General features: G+C 45.8%; 1 protein-coding gene across 1 annotated transcript in view; it reads right to left on the bottom strand.

Moving 5' to 3' along the window:
* Positions 1 to 17,029, bottom strand: part of FBXO16 (F-box protein 16) — a 48,563-nt gene that overhangs the window by 22,459 nt on the left and 9,075 nt on the right. The window contains exons 2-3 of the mRNA XM_069728405.1: positions 5,677 to 5,783; positions 3,993 to 4,028 (exon numbers count right to left, since the gene is read on the bottom strand). Coding sequence (XP_069584506.1) covers positions 3,993 to 4,028; positions 5,677 to 5,772 — 132 coding nt within the window. The 5' untranslated portion in view covers positions 5,773 to 5,783. The remainder of the gene's footprint in view (positions 1 to 3,992; positions 4,029 to 5,676; positions 5,784 to 17,029) is intronic.

The raw sequence follows: 17,029 nt of genomic DNA, 5'->3' as shown, positions 1-17,029 counted from the left end.
CAAAAATGTTAGGAACGGCCAAATCAATAGTTTGGTACATTCTGCAAAAAAAAAAAGAGGACATTGGTGAGTTTGGGAACTCAAAAAGGCCTGGACGTCCACGAAAGACAACAGTGGTGGATGATGGCAGAATCCTTTCCGTGGTGAAGAAAAACTTGTCATAACATCCACCCAAGTGATGAACAATCTCCAGGAAGTCGGGGTTTCAGTATGTAAGTCTATAATAAAGAGAAGATTTCATGAGAGTAAACAGAGAGGGTTCACCACAAGGTGTAAACCAGAACTGGAAGCTTCTTTAGATATTTTTTTGGCAAAGTCTAATATGGCCTTTCTAGTTTTCAGGCTGATTAATGGTTTGCACCTTGTGGTCAACCCTCTCTATTTGCTCTCATGAAGTGAAGTATTTTGCAATGGCTGAGGCTTCACCAGATCTCAGCCGATCGAGACGCATTTCACAGGCTGAAGGCAAAAGGCAGAAACATAAACAAGCAACATTCAAGTCAAAGCTGTAAAGCCGGCAAATCCTCACACCGGAGGAGACTAGCGATGGTGATGTCCATGGACCGCAGGCTTCAGGCCAACATTGCTGCAAAGCCTCACACCGGAGACCAGATATGGTGACGTCCATGGACCACAGACTACAGGCCATAATTCCTGCAAAGCCTCACCCTAGAAGAGACCAACGATGGTGACGTCCATGGACCCCAGACTTCAGGCCATCGTTGATATACAGCCTCACCCCGCAGGAGACCAGCGATGGTGACGTCCATGGACCCCAGGCTTCAGGCCATCATTGCTGCAAAGCCTCACACCGGAGGAGATCAGCGATGTCAACGTCCATGGACCCCAGGCTTCAGGCCATCATTGCTGTAAAGCCTCACCCAGGAGGATATCAGCTATGGTGACATCCATGGACCCCAGGCTTCAGGCCATCATTACTGCAAGGCCTCACATCGGAGGAGACCAGCGATGGTGACATCCATGGACCCCAGGCTTCAGGCCATCATTGCTGCAAAGCCTCAACCTGGAGGAGACCAGCGATGATGACGTCCATGGACCCAAGGCTTCAGGCCATCATTGCTGCAAAGCCTCATCCCGGAGGAGACCAGTGATGGAGATGTCCATGGACCCCAGGCATCGAGCCATCATTGCTGCAAAGCCTCACCCCGGAGGAGATCAGCGATGGTGACGTAAATGGACCCCAGGCTTCAGGCCATCATTGCTGCAAAGCCTCACACTGGATTAGACTAGCGATGGTGACGTCCATGGACCCCAGACTATAGGCCGTCATTTCTGCAAAGCCTCACAGCGCAGGAGACAAGCAATGGTGATGTCCATTGACCCCAGACTATAGGCTGTCATTGCTGCAAAGCCTCACACCAGAGGGGACCAGCAATGGCAACATCCATGGACCACAGACTATAGGCCATCATTGCTGCAAAGGATTCTCCATACATTATTAAAAATGAACATTTTACTTATGGCAAAGTCAATGTGTCCAATTACTACTGAGCCCCTGAAATGAGGAGATTTTGTAGAAAAATGGTTGCATTTCCTAAACGTTTTACAGGATATTTTTTGTTCAATCCCTTTAACTAAATCTGATTCCATTTTGATTGCATCTCAGTTGTTTCATTTTACATAAAAAACGTGGCCTGCAGAGCTGAAATCACAAAGATTCTGTCACAGCCCTAATATTTCTGGACCTAACTATATATAACTATATTACATTTCTTTACTGTTAGCTCTCAGGTTTCTAACCTCCACATCTTATCATTGCCCTCTGCTGATTTTGGGTCTATACAGGTAATAATTGCATAGTGCGCCACCATATAGCGTCAGGCATGTGTGCTCAGGAGCTGCCGGAATCTCTGTCTGTGTAGGAAATGTACGGTATATTCACTATCATCACCATTACATGGCTTACATTCAGAATTCATCTCAATAAAAAGATAAAATAGATAAAATGCAAGTCTCCTGGGAACAGTCAGCATGTTTGTCATCAGACACACCACAAACACTTATCTGAGGTCAGTACATACTCTGTATTTACACTTTGGCCCCAACAGCAGAATAGTGAGTGCAGCTCTGGAGTATAATACAGGATGTAACTCCGGATCAATAATGTAATGTATGTACACAGTGACTGCACCAGCAGAATAGTGAGTGCAGCTCTGTAGTATAATACAGGATGTAACTCAGGATCAGTAATGTAATGTATGTACACAGTGACTGCACAAGCAGAATAGTGAGTGCAGCTCTGGAGTATAATACAGGATGGAACTCAGGATCAGTAATGTAATGTATGTACACAGTGACTACACCAGCAGAATAGTGAGTGCAGCTCTGGAGTATAATACAGTATGTAACTCAGGATCAGTAATGTAATGTATGTACACAGTGATTGCACCAGCAGAATAGTGAGTGCAGCTCTGGAGTATAATACAGTATGTAACTCAGGATCAGTAATGTAATGTATGTATACAGTGACTGCACCAGCAGAATAGCGAGCGCAGCTCTGGAGTATAATACAGGAGGTAACTCAGGATCAGTAATGTAATGTATGTACACAGTGACTGCACCAGCAGAATAGTGAGTGCAGCTCTGGGGTATAATACAGGATGTAGCTCAGGATCAGTAATGTAATGTATGTACACAGTGACTGCACCAGCAGAATAGTGAGTGCAGCTCTGGAGTATAATACAGGAGGTAACTCAGGATCAGTAATGTAATGTATGTACACAGTGACTGCACCAGCAGAATAGTGAGTGCAGCTCTGGGGTATAATACAGTATGTAACTCAGGATCAGTAATGTAATGTATGTACACAGTGACTGCACCAGCAGAATAGTGAGTGCAGCTCTGGGGTATAATACAGGATGTAACTCAGGATCAGTAATGTAATGTATGTGCACAGTGACTGCACCAGCAGAATAGTGAGTGCAGCTCAGGATGTAGCTCAGGATCAGTAATGTAATGTATGTACACAGAGACTCCACCAGCAGAATAGTGAGTGCAGCTCTGGGGGATAATACAGGATGTATCTCAGGATCAGTAATGTAATGTATGTACACAGTGACTGCACCAGCAGAACAGTGAGTGCAGCTCTGGGGTATAATGCAGGATGTAACTCCGGATTAGTAATGTATGTACACAGTGACTGCACCAGCAGAATAGTGAGTGCAGCTCTGGAGTATAATACAGGATGTAACTCCGGATTAGTAATGTAATGTATGTACACAGTGACTGCACCAGCAGAATAGTGAGTGCAGCTCTGGGGTATAATACAGGATGTAACTCAGGATCAGTAATGTAATGTATGTACACAGTGACTGCACCAGCAGAATAGTGAGTGCAGCTCTGGAGTATAATACAGGATGTAACTCCGGATTAGTAATGTATGTACATAGTGACTGCACCAGCAGAATAGTGAGTGCAGCTCTGGAGTATAATACAGGATGTAACTCAGGACCAGTAATGTAATGTATGTACACAGTGACTGCACCAGCAGAATAGTGAGTGCAGCTCTGGGGTATAATACAGGATGTAACTCAGGACCAGTAATGTAATGTATGTACACAGTGACTGCACCAGCAGAATAGTGAGTGCAGCTCTGGAGTATAATACAGGAGGTAACTCAGGATTAGTAATGTAATGTATGTACACAGTGACTGCACCAGCAGAATACTGAGTGCAGCTCTGGAGTATAATACAGGATGTAACTCCGGATTAGTAATGTATGTACACAGTGACTGTACTATGTGTGTAGACTTTATATAAGACCTGCAGCCGGATGGGACATGAATCTCCAAGGTCTCTGGAGCAATAATGAGCATTTCTGTTACTATGATGACATTACAGAAGTAGAATAACATACAAATGCCGATGTCACAGAATTTCTATGGACACAATGTAATGATATTGATCATGGGCGACAGGCGCAGAAGTGACTTATACATCACGTGACTGGTGGACGGAGGATCGCCTCGTACCCACTTTCCTAATAAAGCTCTTCTTTCTTCGAACACCTATGTAAATATAAAGGATGACAGCAGTAAATCACATGTATGGAGCACACTGGGAAACAAGCCTGCGGCCCAAGGGCGACACGACGCCCCGCTCTCTGCATTTCTACATAAAGCCGAGTCATTATCTTCTGCTCTCATTATCGTTAACTGCTCAGAAGTTTTCTTTTTGGGTTCTTCCACCATTTTCGAGATCTCTACTTTGCAAAGTGGAAACCTTCCTGTTTACATTCAGGGGCGGAAATCCCTTAAGGACCACGCTCTCCCTTGGGAACAAGACCAAAGAAGAATGTTTTCATTCACTGACAGCAAGTTGTGGATCTTAACCCTTTCCTGAAGGCGACAATTTTCATTTTAGCACATTTCCTCCCCTATTTTCCTTTATTTTTCCATCTCTATCGCTGTATGAAGGCTAGTTAGTTGCAGTTTGACACCGTTCAGCTTACCATATAATGTACTGTTGAACAAATTCCAAATGCGGTGAAATGGGGTAAAAAATGCAATTCTTGCATTTTTTTTAGCCTCCATAGGGAACTTGAACCTGTAACCTGTGTATTATATACTGCTATACTTAAATGGATGTTATCCATATTACTAATTAGATTTAATTAGTTAGACAGCATGAACATAAGCAAGTTTGCAATTGATTTGCTTTTTCTAGCTGCTGTCGTTCTCCTGCAATGACAGCTTTTATCTTGCATAGTGTATAGCTGGCTTCCATGAAGCCTGGCCTCCAGACCCTAGCTTAGAGTGTGCAGTGGTTACATTGTTACATTCCGGTAGAAGAGTTAACTCCTAACATCCCAGTCACCTCTCGCCACCAGTAAGCTGCACACCTCCTTCCTCTCCCTCCGTTCCAGCTCCTGACAAGATGCTGTTATCTATCTTATAAAATCACCAGTTTACAGTACCGGATTCTTCCCAAAGTTATCCCAAACTGTGTGATTGTTCAAATGCCCTGTTATCTCTATGTGAAATTACAGTGACACCACTATATATATATAAATAGTACAGTATATCAGCAGAACTTGTGCTGAGCTTTATAGTTCTGCTAATACTACAGCTCTGCTGCTCCCCAGAACTGTTACTCAAGGAAAAGTGAGGAGACTGTAAGGAGACTGCATAGGTCTGAGCTGCTCAAAAGACAACTTGAAAATACCCCTTTAAAGAACTTGTATAAAACTTTGCCCAGGGGACCTGATATGTAAATAGTATCGAACTCTGCCATATTCTTCTATCGGCACTCCCCAGGATCCAGCGATGGCTGCTCCGTGGTCTGCGCAGATACTGGAAGCGGTGATGTCGCAGGACCACTGCAGGCTGTGATTGGCTGCAGAGGTCAGGTGATTTAAACAGGGCCTCATTGGATGCTTTATGCTGATGGGATACTTACCGGACTGCTCCACTGACACATTGTAACAAAGTTTTGGGGGCAGAACTTGGTGGTGCTGCTGTGCTACACTTACTAAGGTGCCCTGAAACGATACACTGTAACAAAGCCTCAGCCAGACAGATCTGTCTTAATGCAGTCTGATGAATGTTTCCATTCTCTGACAGTAAGCAGAGATCTTGAGGCAATACAAAGAATATTAGAAAGTTTCGGAACTCTTCACTAAACTTTAACCATTCTTGCCCGCCCCTGGCCTCCCACCTTGTCGTTCATCAGCGGGTGGTTCAGGGGGGTCCAGGTGCTCATTTTCGTCTGCATCTTCGCCCCCTCCGTGTTCTTAGGTGGAGCAAACGCCATTTCTTCTAGTTCTACATTTCGGGAAAAGAAAGAAGAGAGTTGACGATGCGTGCTGCGCCATATTTACCCAGTCCACTCGCCCGTGCAGCGTCACAATCACACAAACACTTCGCTTATTTCAGTTTCGCTCACACAGAAATGGAATTTTTCCCGGTCACTCGGGATTAGAGCTCCGGGGTGTTTGACTAGCGCAGCGGCCGCGGCCATTTGTCACAGGTGACATGTTTGGACAGATTATGACACGCGGATTGTGGATCTAATTCCTTTACGTTACGTGAAATTTAAACAAGAGCCGCGCCATCCGCACACGCGATCCCGAGCCGTCCTGCACCAGCGCGGGGGTCCGAAATATTCCTAGGGGCTGACTTACTATGTGATTAGGGAGGTAAAGAACCTGCACAAGCCATTAAAGAAGGACTCTGGCTTTTCTCAAACCCAACGCACAATCATCACCAGTTATGAGAAGGAAAATCAACGGGATTCAGAAAAGCATTTCATAAAATCCGCTCATCATCCCAAAAACTAATAGAGAACACACATCAAATAAATATATGACCCCCAAATCAGATGCCTCAAATAGAGACCCAGGGATGCCCCCCATTATATACAGACCTTCAACCAGGTGATTTGTAAAGAGACCCCAGACCAGATTCTCCATCTATACAGACCCTTCATCTATAAAAAAAAAAGCCCAGACCAGATTCTCCATCTATACAGACCCCAAAACAGACCCTTCATCTATAAAAAAAAAAAAAGCCCAGACCAGATTCTCCATCTATACAGACCTCAGGCCATGGCCCCCCAAACTATACAGGCCCCAGACCAGCTCACCAATCTATAAAGATCCCAAGCTAGATCCCCATCTATATAGATTCCAAAGTAGAACCCAATCTATGCAGACTCCAGATCCCCAATTTATACAGACTCATAAAAAAAGAAATCCAGACCTCCACACTATACAGACCCCAGAACAGATCCCCAATCTATACAAATCCCAAACTAGACACTAGAACCAAATCTATGCAGACCCCAAAACAGGTCCCCAATCCATACAAACACCAGACCAGATGATCTTCATCTATACTGACACCAGACCCTTCAACTGACGACCTCAAACCAGACTACGATCCACACAGACCCAAATCTATACCATCTACTGTATACAGACCCTAATCAATATAAACCCTGTCTCGAAAAGGGGGGTGTCCTGTGTGCTATCACATGTGCAGGGGGCTTATCTTAGTTATCCCACCACTGCTACAATGTGATGAAAACACAAACAAGGCTATTGACCTATCAATTTACCGCAGGGGCTTATTTTAGTTATCCCACTGCTGCTACAATATGTTATGAATGTAAGTAAATCCCGCTTTTCCAATTCCGCTTTGGAACTTGCAGCTCTCCGGAGCCCCCTTACCCTCAGGTCAGTCAGGGAACTACACCTAGGATAATTAGTCGCCGGATGGGCCGCTTCACTGTGGACTGGCTAGCAGGCACGCTGCAGCGAGGGAATTATAAATGCTCAGGCCGCAGCCAGGCAATAGCTTATAAAACCACGCTCCGTCGCTGCCAGCTTTACCCACCTAGCCCAGAGCACACTTCGCTGCCCCCAGCTCATATTCCTCAACAGACAGGTTCGAGCCAACCCAAATTAGTAGCGTATTTAACTTCAAGCACGTGAAAATTCGCATAGTACATGGAGAAGACGATCTAGTAATTTTATAGTTTACTCCAAAAGGTAGGCAGTGTTTACAAAAGGTATAAAAAGATTTAGCAATGTGAGACAATCAAAGTATATACAAGCAATTACAAAAAAACAGGGATTAAAGAAGATAAACACTCACATGTTGCTTAGATCATCCTAGCTAACCATGCTGGGGGGAGGAGCCAGACATCCCAATTCATCAGAGAGTCCTGGTGCAACAGCTTCTCAGGCAAGACTGAAGGCTAGGCTGACTGGCAGTAACTTATACTTGTAGGCTTGTGACATCACTAAAGGGGCTGGTTTACCTGCACCCTCCCCTAGATGCCAGGGTGCACATTTTGGTACGAAAACTTATAATACTCATAAATGTGCCTGAGAACCTAGCAGAATAAAGGCAAAGCCATCACTCATCTTATATTGAAATTAGCTTTCTAATGAGTCTAAATTTGGGCTAGCTATTACACTCTGTTTAGGAGAAATCCATTTCTCTGCTTATCTTGGTGCTAGATTTTGGCAAAAGGCCCTGTAGCGAAGCTCTATCAAAGAATGTTCCAACTATGTATCTTTCATATTTCTATCATACTCTGGCGTCGCATTATGGCTTCTTTAATATCTCCCCACATACAGCAAGCCCAGGTGACAAAGAAATTTCTACGGGAGGGAGGAAGGAAGGAGTGAGGAGGGTCAGAGCCCCACACTGGAGTTTCAAGTTACACAGGGTCTCGGCCATAGGGGTTTGTGCCTATACCAGCAAAGGCAGTAGGAAGGGAGAGAAGGAGGGTCAGAATAGCCCACAGCGTGTGTCTTGTAAAGCTAGGCAGATACTCAAACGTGGCATATTCAAATTATCGTGACACCTCCCCCTTTTGGACTGCGCTACGGAGGCAGAACATCTCGGTACTCCTCCATGCGCACCTCAGCAGGTTCACCCCGGTGGGATAACCCATCTGCATTGCCATGCTCTCTGCAGGTTTTGTGCTCGATGGTAAAGTCATACTGCTGGAGGGCAAGGCTCCAGCGTAGCAACCTTCCGTTGGTTCCACACATAGCGTGTAGCCAGCGCAGAGGGTTGGGGTCGGTCAACACAGTGAGGGTGCGACCATACAAGTAGGGCTGCAAGCGTTGCAGGGCCCAGACTATGGCCAGGCACTCCTTCTCGACAGTGGAGTAGGCCACTTCCCTCGGCAGAAGTTTCCAGCTCAGGTACAACACGGGGTGCTCTTGGTTCTCCGAGTCAACCTGGCTGAGCACAGCACCAAGGCCAAACTCGCTGGCGTCGGTCTGCACCATGAACGGTCGATTGCTGTCGACTGCTTTCAACACAGGGGCGTTGCAGGGTGCTGTTTTCAATGCCTGGAAGGCTCCCTCACAGCCGTTGGTCCAGTTGATGATGTGGGGTACCTTCTTCCTGGTGTGGTCCATCAAGGGTTTTGCCAGGCTACTATAGTTCTGTACAAAGCGCCTATAGTACCCAGCAGTGGCCAGAAAAGAGATCACCTGTTTCTTGGTCCTGGGGGTGGGCCAGGACACGATCGCATCCACTTTCCCCGGCTCTGGCTTTATGGACTTCCTACTTACCCGGTGCCCCAGGTAGTGGACCTCTCTCATGCTCATCTGGCACTTTCTGGGCTTGATGGTCAGACCGGCTCGGTGAAGTTGCCTGAGCACCTCCTCGAGATGCTGCAGGTGTTCGTCCCAGGAGGAACTGGAGATGGCAATGTCATCCAAGTAAGCCACCGCGTACTTCTCCAGTCCCTGTAGCAGGTGGTTGACCATCCGCTGGAAAGTGGCAGGGGCATTCTTCATGCCGAAGGGCATGACCGAAGGGTGTGATAAAGGCGGACTTCTCCTGCGCCTCGGGGCTCAGGGGGATCTGCCAGTATCCTCGACTCAGATCCATTATGGTCAGGTATTTTGTGCCAGCTAACTTCTCAAGCAGCTCCTCGATGCGCGGCATTGGGTGCACGTCAGAGGCTGTGATGGCATTGAGCCCCCTGTAGTCCACACAGAACCGGGTGTTCCGATTCTTCTTTGGCTCGAGGACTACAGGTGAGGCCCACGTGCTCTTTGACCGTTGAATCACCCCCAGCTGTAACATCTCATCGATCTCCTGGCGCATAACCTGCTGTACCTCGTTGGAGATCCGATAGGGTGTTCGCCGTAGCGGGGCATGATTCCTGGTGTCCACCTTGTGGACCGATAACTCACTCCTTCCAGGTCGGTTGGAGAACACTGCCCGGAAGGGTTCCAGCTTGGTCCGCAACTGCAACCGCTGGGGTTCGGTTAGCGAGGCGCTTACGTCCACGTCCTCAATGGACCCACCGGCCTTGGCTTGGGCCAGCATGTCCAGGAGGTGGTCTTCCTCCCCATCTTCGGGCAGGCTGCAGACCGGTAGGACGTAAGGTTCACGCTCGTGGTGAGCCTTCATCATGTTGACGTGAAAGGCCTTTCGCCTACCCCGAACGTGACCACGTAGGTGACTGGGTTGAGCTGTTGGTGGACGACATACGGGCCTTCCCAAGCTGCTTGAAGCTTACCCTTTGGTAACCCTTACCCTTTGGGGACTAGCATCCACACCTTTTGACCAACATGTGTTGGTCAACGGGCGTTCTGGTTGTACCAGTGCTTCTTATCTTAGCCTGAGCCTGAGTCATGTTGTCATGCACCAACTGCGCAAGGTCTGCATCTTGTCACGGAAGCACATGATATACTTCACTATGGACACTTCAGAATGGTTAGGCTCCTCTTCCCAGGATTCCCTTACCAACCCAAGGGGTCCCCAGACTCGCCTGCCGTACAAGAGCTCGAAGGGGGAGAACCCCGTCGAGGCCTGCGGGACCTCTCAGTAAGCGAATAGCATCTGTGGGAGGTACTGCTCCCAGTCGCGCCCTTGGGTCTCAGCCAGCATGCGTAGCATCTGTTTGAGGGTACCATTGAAGCGCTCACACAAGCCATTGGTCTGTGGGTGATATGCACTCGATACCAGACGCTTAATCTGCATTTTCTTACAGAGAGCCTCCATTAGGCAAGACATGAATTGGGTCCCTTGATCGGTAAGCATCTCCCTGGGAAATCCTACCCGTGAAAAGATAGCCAACAGGGCATCCACCATCTTATCTGCCCTAGTTGAGGACAGAGCCAACTGCCTCTGGGTACCGGGTAGCATAGTCTACAACAGTAAGGATGTATTGCTTTCCAGAGCTGCTGGTGATGGCCAGTGGGACCACAATGTCCACTGCGATCCTCTGGAAAGGCTCCTCTATCTCTGGCAAAGGGATCAGGGGAGCCTTAAGAGCAGGCCCCGCCTTCCCCACTCTTTGACAGGTGATACAGGAGCGGCAGTAGGTTGACACATCTGTCCCCATCTTGGGCCAATAGAAGTGTTGAGACAGCCGGGCCTTAGTTTTGCTGATCCCCAAGTGTCCAGCAAGCGGGATCTCATGGGCAATCCGCAACAACTCACTCTGGAATTGCTGTGAGACGACCATCTGTCTGTCCCTCAACTACTCCTTTTGCGATTTTCCGGGTACTGTCTCCCGCTACAACCTTCCTCGTTCCCAGAACACCCTCTTCTTATCAGTCACGGAGGTGGGCGTCTGGGCAAGGTGCCTCAAATTCTCCATGCTCGCATCTGAGTGCAGTCAGCCTGCACAAACGGTGAACGCAGTGATCGCAGTCAGCCTGTACAAACGATGAATGCAGTGATCGCAGTCAGCCTACACAAACGGTGAACGCAGTGATCACAGTCAGCCTTCACAAACGGTGAATGCAGTGATTGCAGTCAGCCTGCACAAACAGTGAACGCAGTGATCGCAGACAGCCTGCACAAACAGTGAACGCAGTGATCGCAGTCAGCCTCCACAAACAGTGAACGCAGTGATCGCAGTCAGCCTGCACAAACAGTGAGCGCAGTGTGTTGTGAATTCAGCTTTTGGGCTCCCTCCGGTGGTTGTAGAGGGTAATGCAGTTGTGCCTGGACTGCAGGATTGGACAGGTGTATCTACTAATTGCAAAACTGACTGGGGTATATAGCTTTGCTGGACTCTTTAGTCCCTGCCAGTTGTCCATTGTTTTTTGGAGGATTCACTTCCTGCTGGTCTCTCCTGTTTGCTGTGCTTTTCTACAAAGATAAGTCCTGGCTTTGTTTTTGCTGTTCACCTGCTGTGGACCTTATAGTTCTGTGCATATTCATGTTTTTGTCTTGTCCTGCTTTGTCTGTGAAGGATTTTTTGCAGCCAAGCTGTGTCTCTGGAGATGCAGATATACCCCCCATGTCTTTAGTCAGATGTGGTGTTTTGTATTTTCTGTGGTGGATATTTTCTAGTGTTTTAATACTGACCGCATAGTACTCTGTTCTTTTCTTTCTTTTTAGCTAGTATGGCCTCCTATGCTAAATTCTGATTTCATGTCTGCGTATGTTATTTCCCTCTCCTCTCACAGTCAATATTTGTGGGGGGCTATCTATCCTTTGGGGATTTTCTCTGAGGCAAGATAGGTTTCCTGTTTCTGTCTTTAGGGGAAGTTAGATCTTAGGCTGTGCCGAGGGGTCTAGAGAGTGTTAGGTACCCCCCACGGCTACTTCTAGTTGCGCTGCTAGGTTCAGGGTTTGCGGTCAGTACAGGGACCACCTTCTCCAGAGTCCGTCTCATGCTGCTCCTAGGCCACCAGATCATAACAGCAGTGATCACAATCAACTTGCACAAACGGTGAATGCAGTGATCGCAATCAGCCTGCAGAAACGGTGAATGCAGTGATCACAGTCAGCCTGCATAAACAGTGAACGCAGTGATTGCAGTCAGCCTGCACAGTGAACGCATTGATCGCAATCAACCTGCAGAAACGGTGAATGCAGTGATCACAGTCAGCCTGCACAAACAGTGAACGCAGTGATCGCAATCAGCCTGCACAAACGGTGAACACAGTGATCGCAGTCAGCCTGCACAAACAGTGAATGCAGTGATCGCAGTCAGCCTGCACAAACAGTGAACGCAGTGATCGCAATCAGCCTGCACAAACAGTGAACGAAGTGATCGCAATCAGCCTGCCCAAACGGTGAACGCAGTGATCGCAGTCAGCCTGCACAAATGGTGAACACAGTGTTCACAGTCAGCCTCTTAGCCCTACTACCAAGGGACAGGACTCTTAACTCTACTATTCAGGGACAGTTTTCTTAGCCCTACTACTAAGCGACCATTTGGCAAAGTGGGCAACAAACCAATGAGCACAGTGAGCAACTAATCAAGCAGCACAATAAGCAACCAACCAATCAGCAGAATTAGCTACAGACCAATTCACACCGTAAGCAACCAACCAAGCATCACAATGAGCAACCAATCAATCAGCATAATGAGCAACCTGCCAATTGATACATTAAGCAACTGAGCAACCAACAAAATGAGCAACTGAATAATCAGCACAGCGGGCAACCAACCGATCAATCCACACAATAAGCAATGAGCAACAATGACGGCACAGAACGATCATTAATAGATCAATCTGTCCACATACAGTATCAGGTTATCAGCAGCACATCTACAGTTTTCACCAGGCAATGTGCTGCTGAGAACAAGGATTTCTGTTCCCACATAAACAATCCAATCATAATGAATGAGCAGCATTTTGTTTGTTTAGTATAATACACCCCATAGTCCTCCATATAGTGTAATGCAGCTCTTAGTCCTCAATATACTATAATATATCACATAGCTCTCCATATAGTGTAATGCACCCCATAGTCCTCAATATAATATAATACATCCCATAGTCCTCCTTAAAGTATAATACACCCCATAGTCCTCCACATAGTATAATGCACACCCCAGTCCTCCATATAGTATAATATATCCCATAGTTCTCCATATAGTAAAATGCACCCCATAGTCTTCAATACGGTATAATACATCCCATAGTCCTCCATATAGTATAATGCACCCCATACTCCTCCACATAGTATACTGCACACCCCAGTCATCCATATAGTATGATATATTCCATAGCCCTCCATATAGTATAATGCACCTCATAGTCCTCCATATACTATAATTATATCCCATAGCTCTCCATATAGTATAATGCACCCCATAGTCCTCAATATAATATAATGCACCCCATAGTCCTCCACATAGTATAATGCACACCTCAGTCCTCCATATAGTATAATATATCCCATAGTCCTCCATATAGTATAATGCACTTCATAGTCCTCCTTATACTATAATATATCCCATAGTCATCCATATAGTGTAATGCCCCCCATAGTCCTCAATATACTATAATACATATCCCATAGTCCTCCACATAGTATAATGCACACCCCATAGTCCTCCAAATAGTGTAGCATGTCCCATAGTATAATGTTCCCCATAGTCTTCCATATAGTATAATACACTCCCCATAGTCCTCCATAAAGTATAATACACCCCTTATAAACCTCCATATAGTATAATGCACTTCCCATAGTGCTCCATATAGTATAATACACACCCCATAGTCCTCCATATAGTATAATGCACTTCCCATAGTCCTCCATACAGTATAATACACCACTCCCCATAGTCCTCCATATAGTATAATGCACACCCAATAGTCCTCCATATAACATAATGCACCACATAGTCTTCCATATAGTATAATGCACACCCCATAGTCCTCCAAATAGTATACTACACACCCCATAGTCCTACATGTAGTATTATACACACCCCATAGACCTCCATATAGTATAATACACTCCCCATAGTCCTCAATATAGCATAATACACACCCCATAGACCTCCATATAGTATAATTCACCCCATAGTCCTCCATATAGTATGTTTTCCTTAGTCTTCCATATCGTATAATACACTCCCTATAGTCTTCCATATAGTATAAAACACTCCCATAGTCCTCCATATAGTATAATACACTCCCCATAGACCACCATATAGTATAATACACTCCCCATAGTCTTCCATATAGTATAATACACTCCCCATAGTCCTCCATGTAGTATAATACACTCCCCATAGTCCTCCATATAGTATAATGCACCCTATAGACCTCCATATAGTATAATACTCCCCATAGTCCTCATATAGTATAATACACACACAATCTACCTCCATATAGTATAATACACCCTATAGTCCTCCACATAGTATAATGTTCCCCATAGTCTTCCATATTGTATAATACACTATCCATAGTCCTCCATATAGTATAATATACTCCCTATAAACCTCCATATAGTATAATACACTCCCCATAGTTCTCCATACAGTATAATGTTCCCCATAGTCCTCCATATAGTATAATGCACCCCCATAGTCCTCCATATCAGTATAATGTTCCCCATAGTCCTGCATATAGTATAATACACTCCCCATAGTCCTCCATATAGTATAATACACTCCCTATAAACCTCCATATAATATAATACACTCCCTTAGTCTCCATACAGTATAATGTCCCCATAGTCCTCTATATAGTATATATAGTATAATGCACTCCCCAAAGTCCTCCGTATAGTATAATGCAGTCCCCATAGTCCTCCATATAGTATAATACACTCCCTATAAACCTCCATCTATATATATAACTAGATTGTGGCCCGATTCTAACGCATCGGGTATTCTAGAATATGCATGTCCCCGTAGTATATGGACAATGATGATTCCAGAATTCGCGGCAGACTGTGCCCGTCGCTGATTGGTCGAGGCAACCTTTATGACATCATCGTCGCCATGGCAACCATTATGACATCTACGTCGATACTGTGCCCGTCGCTGAATCAGAAACGTGAGATGTCTACGTCCTTTATGACATCATCGTCGCTGTGCCCGTTGCTGATTGGTCGAGGCCTGGCGGCCTCGACCAATCAGAGAGCCGGGATTTCCACGACAGACAGACAGAAAGACAGACGGAAAAACCCTTAGACAATTATATATATAGATTGCCTAGGGGTTTTTCCGTCTGTCTGTCTGTCCTGGAAATCCCGGCTCTCTGATTGGTCGAGGCCGCCAGGCCTCGACCAATCAGAGACCGGCACAGCATCGACGTAGAAATCCCGCGTCTCTGATTGGCCTCGACCAATCAGCAACCTTCATATAGTATAATACACTTCCCTAGTCCTCCATATAGTATAATGTTCCCCATATCCTCTATATAGTATAATACACTCCCCATAGTCCTCCGTATAGTATAATGCAGTCGCCATAGTCCTCCATATAGTATAATATACTATATGGAGGTTTATAGGGAGTGTATTATACTATATGGACGACTATGGTGACTGCATTATACTATACGGAGGACTATGGGGAGTGTATTATACTATATAGAGGATATGGGGAACATTATACTATATGGAGGACTAGGGAAGTGTATTATACTATATGAAGGTTTATAGGGAGTGTATTATACTATATGGAGGACTATGGGGACTGCATTATACTATATGGAGGACTATGGGGAGTGCATTATACTATATGGAGGTTTATAGGGAGTGTAATACACTCCCCTAGTCATCCATATAGTAGAATGTTCCCCATATCCTCTATATAGTATAATACACTCCCCATGGGCCTCTTTATAGTATAATGCACTCCCCATAGTCCTCCGTATAGTATAATGCAGTCCCCAAAGTCCTCCATATAGTATAATACACTCCCTATAAACCTCCATATAGTACAGGGGTGGGCAATTAATTTTGCCATGGGGCCGCATGAGAAATTTGGATGGTTTTAGAGGGCCGGACTAATATAATTAACTAATTTTTACCCAATACTGTAGAATACATATGCTATATTTTCATGAACAAACAGTATGTTAAACAATGCAGAGATTATCCAGGCCCCATAATGTCCAGATTTCATTAGTGCCCCCATAATGTCCAGATTTCATTTGTGCCCCCATAATGTCCAGATTTCATTCATTAGTGCCCCCATAATGTCCATATTTCATTAGTGCCCCCATAATGTCCAGATTTCATTAGTGCAGATAATAACCCAGTGCACAAGTATAGAGGAGCAGATAATAACCCAGAGCACAAGTACAGAGGAGCAGATAACCCAGAGCACAAGTACAGAGGAGCAGATAACTCAGAGCACAAGTACAGGGGAGCAGATAACCCAGAGCACAAGTACAGAGGAGCAGATAATAACCCAGAGCACAAGTACTGAGGAGCAGATAATAACCCAGAGCACAAGTACTGAGGAGCAGATAATAACCCAGAGCACAAGTACTGAGGAGCAGATAACCCAGAGCACAAGTACAGAGGAGCAGATAACTCAGAGCACAAGTACTGAGGAGCAGATAACCCAGAGCACAAGTACTGAGGAGCAGATAACCCAGAGCACAAGTACAGAGGAGCAGATAACTCAGAGCACAAGTACTGAGGAGCAGATAATAACCCAGAGCACAAGTACTGAGGAGCAGATAATAACCCAGAGCACAAGTACTGAGGAGCAGATAACCCAGAGCACAAGTACTGAGGAGCAGATAACCCAGAGCACAAGTACAGAGGAGCAGATAACTCAGAGCACAAGTACTGAGGAGCAGATAACCCAGAGC

This window comes from Ranitomeya imitator, chromosome 5 (assembly GCF_032444005.1).
Source record: "Ranitomeya imitator isolate aRanImi1 chromosome 5, aRanImi1.pri, whole genome shotgun sequence".
Classification (NCBI taxonomy): Eukaryota; Metazoa; Chordata; class Amphibia; order Anura; family Dendrobatidae; genus Ranitomeya; species Ranitomeya imitator.
Note: the sequence above shows the minus strand (reverse complement) of the source record. Positions and strands in the feature narration are given on the sequence as shown.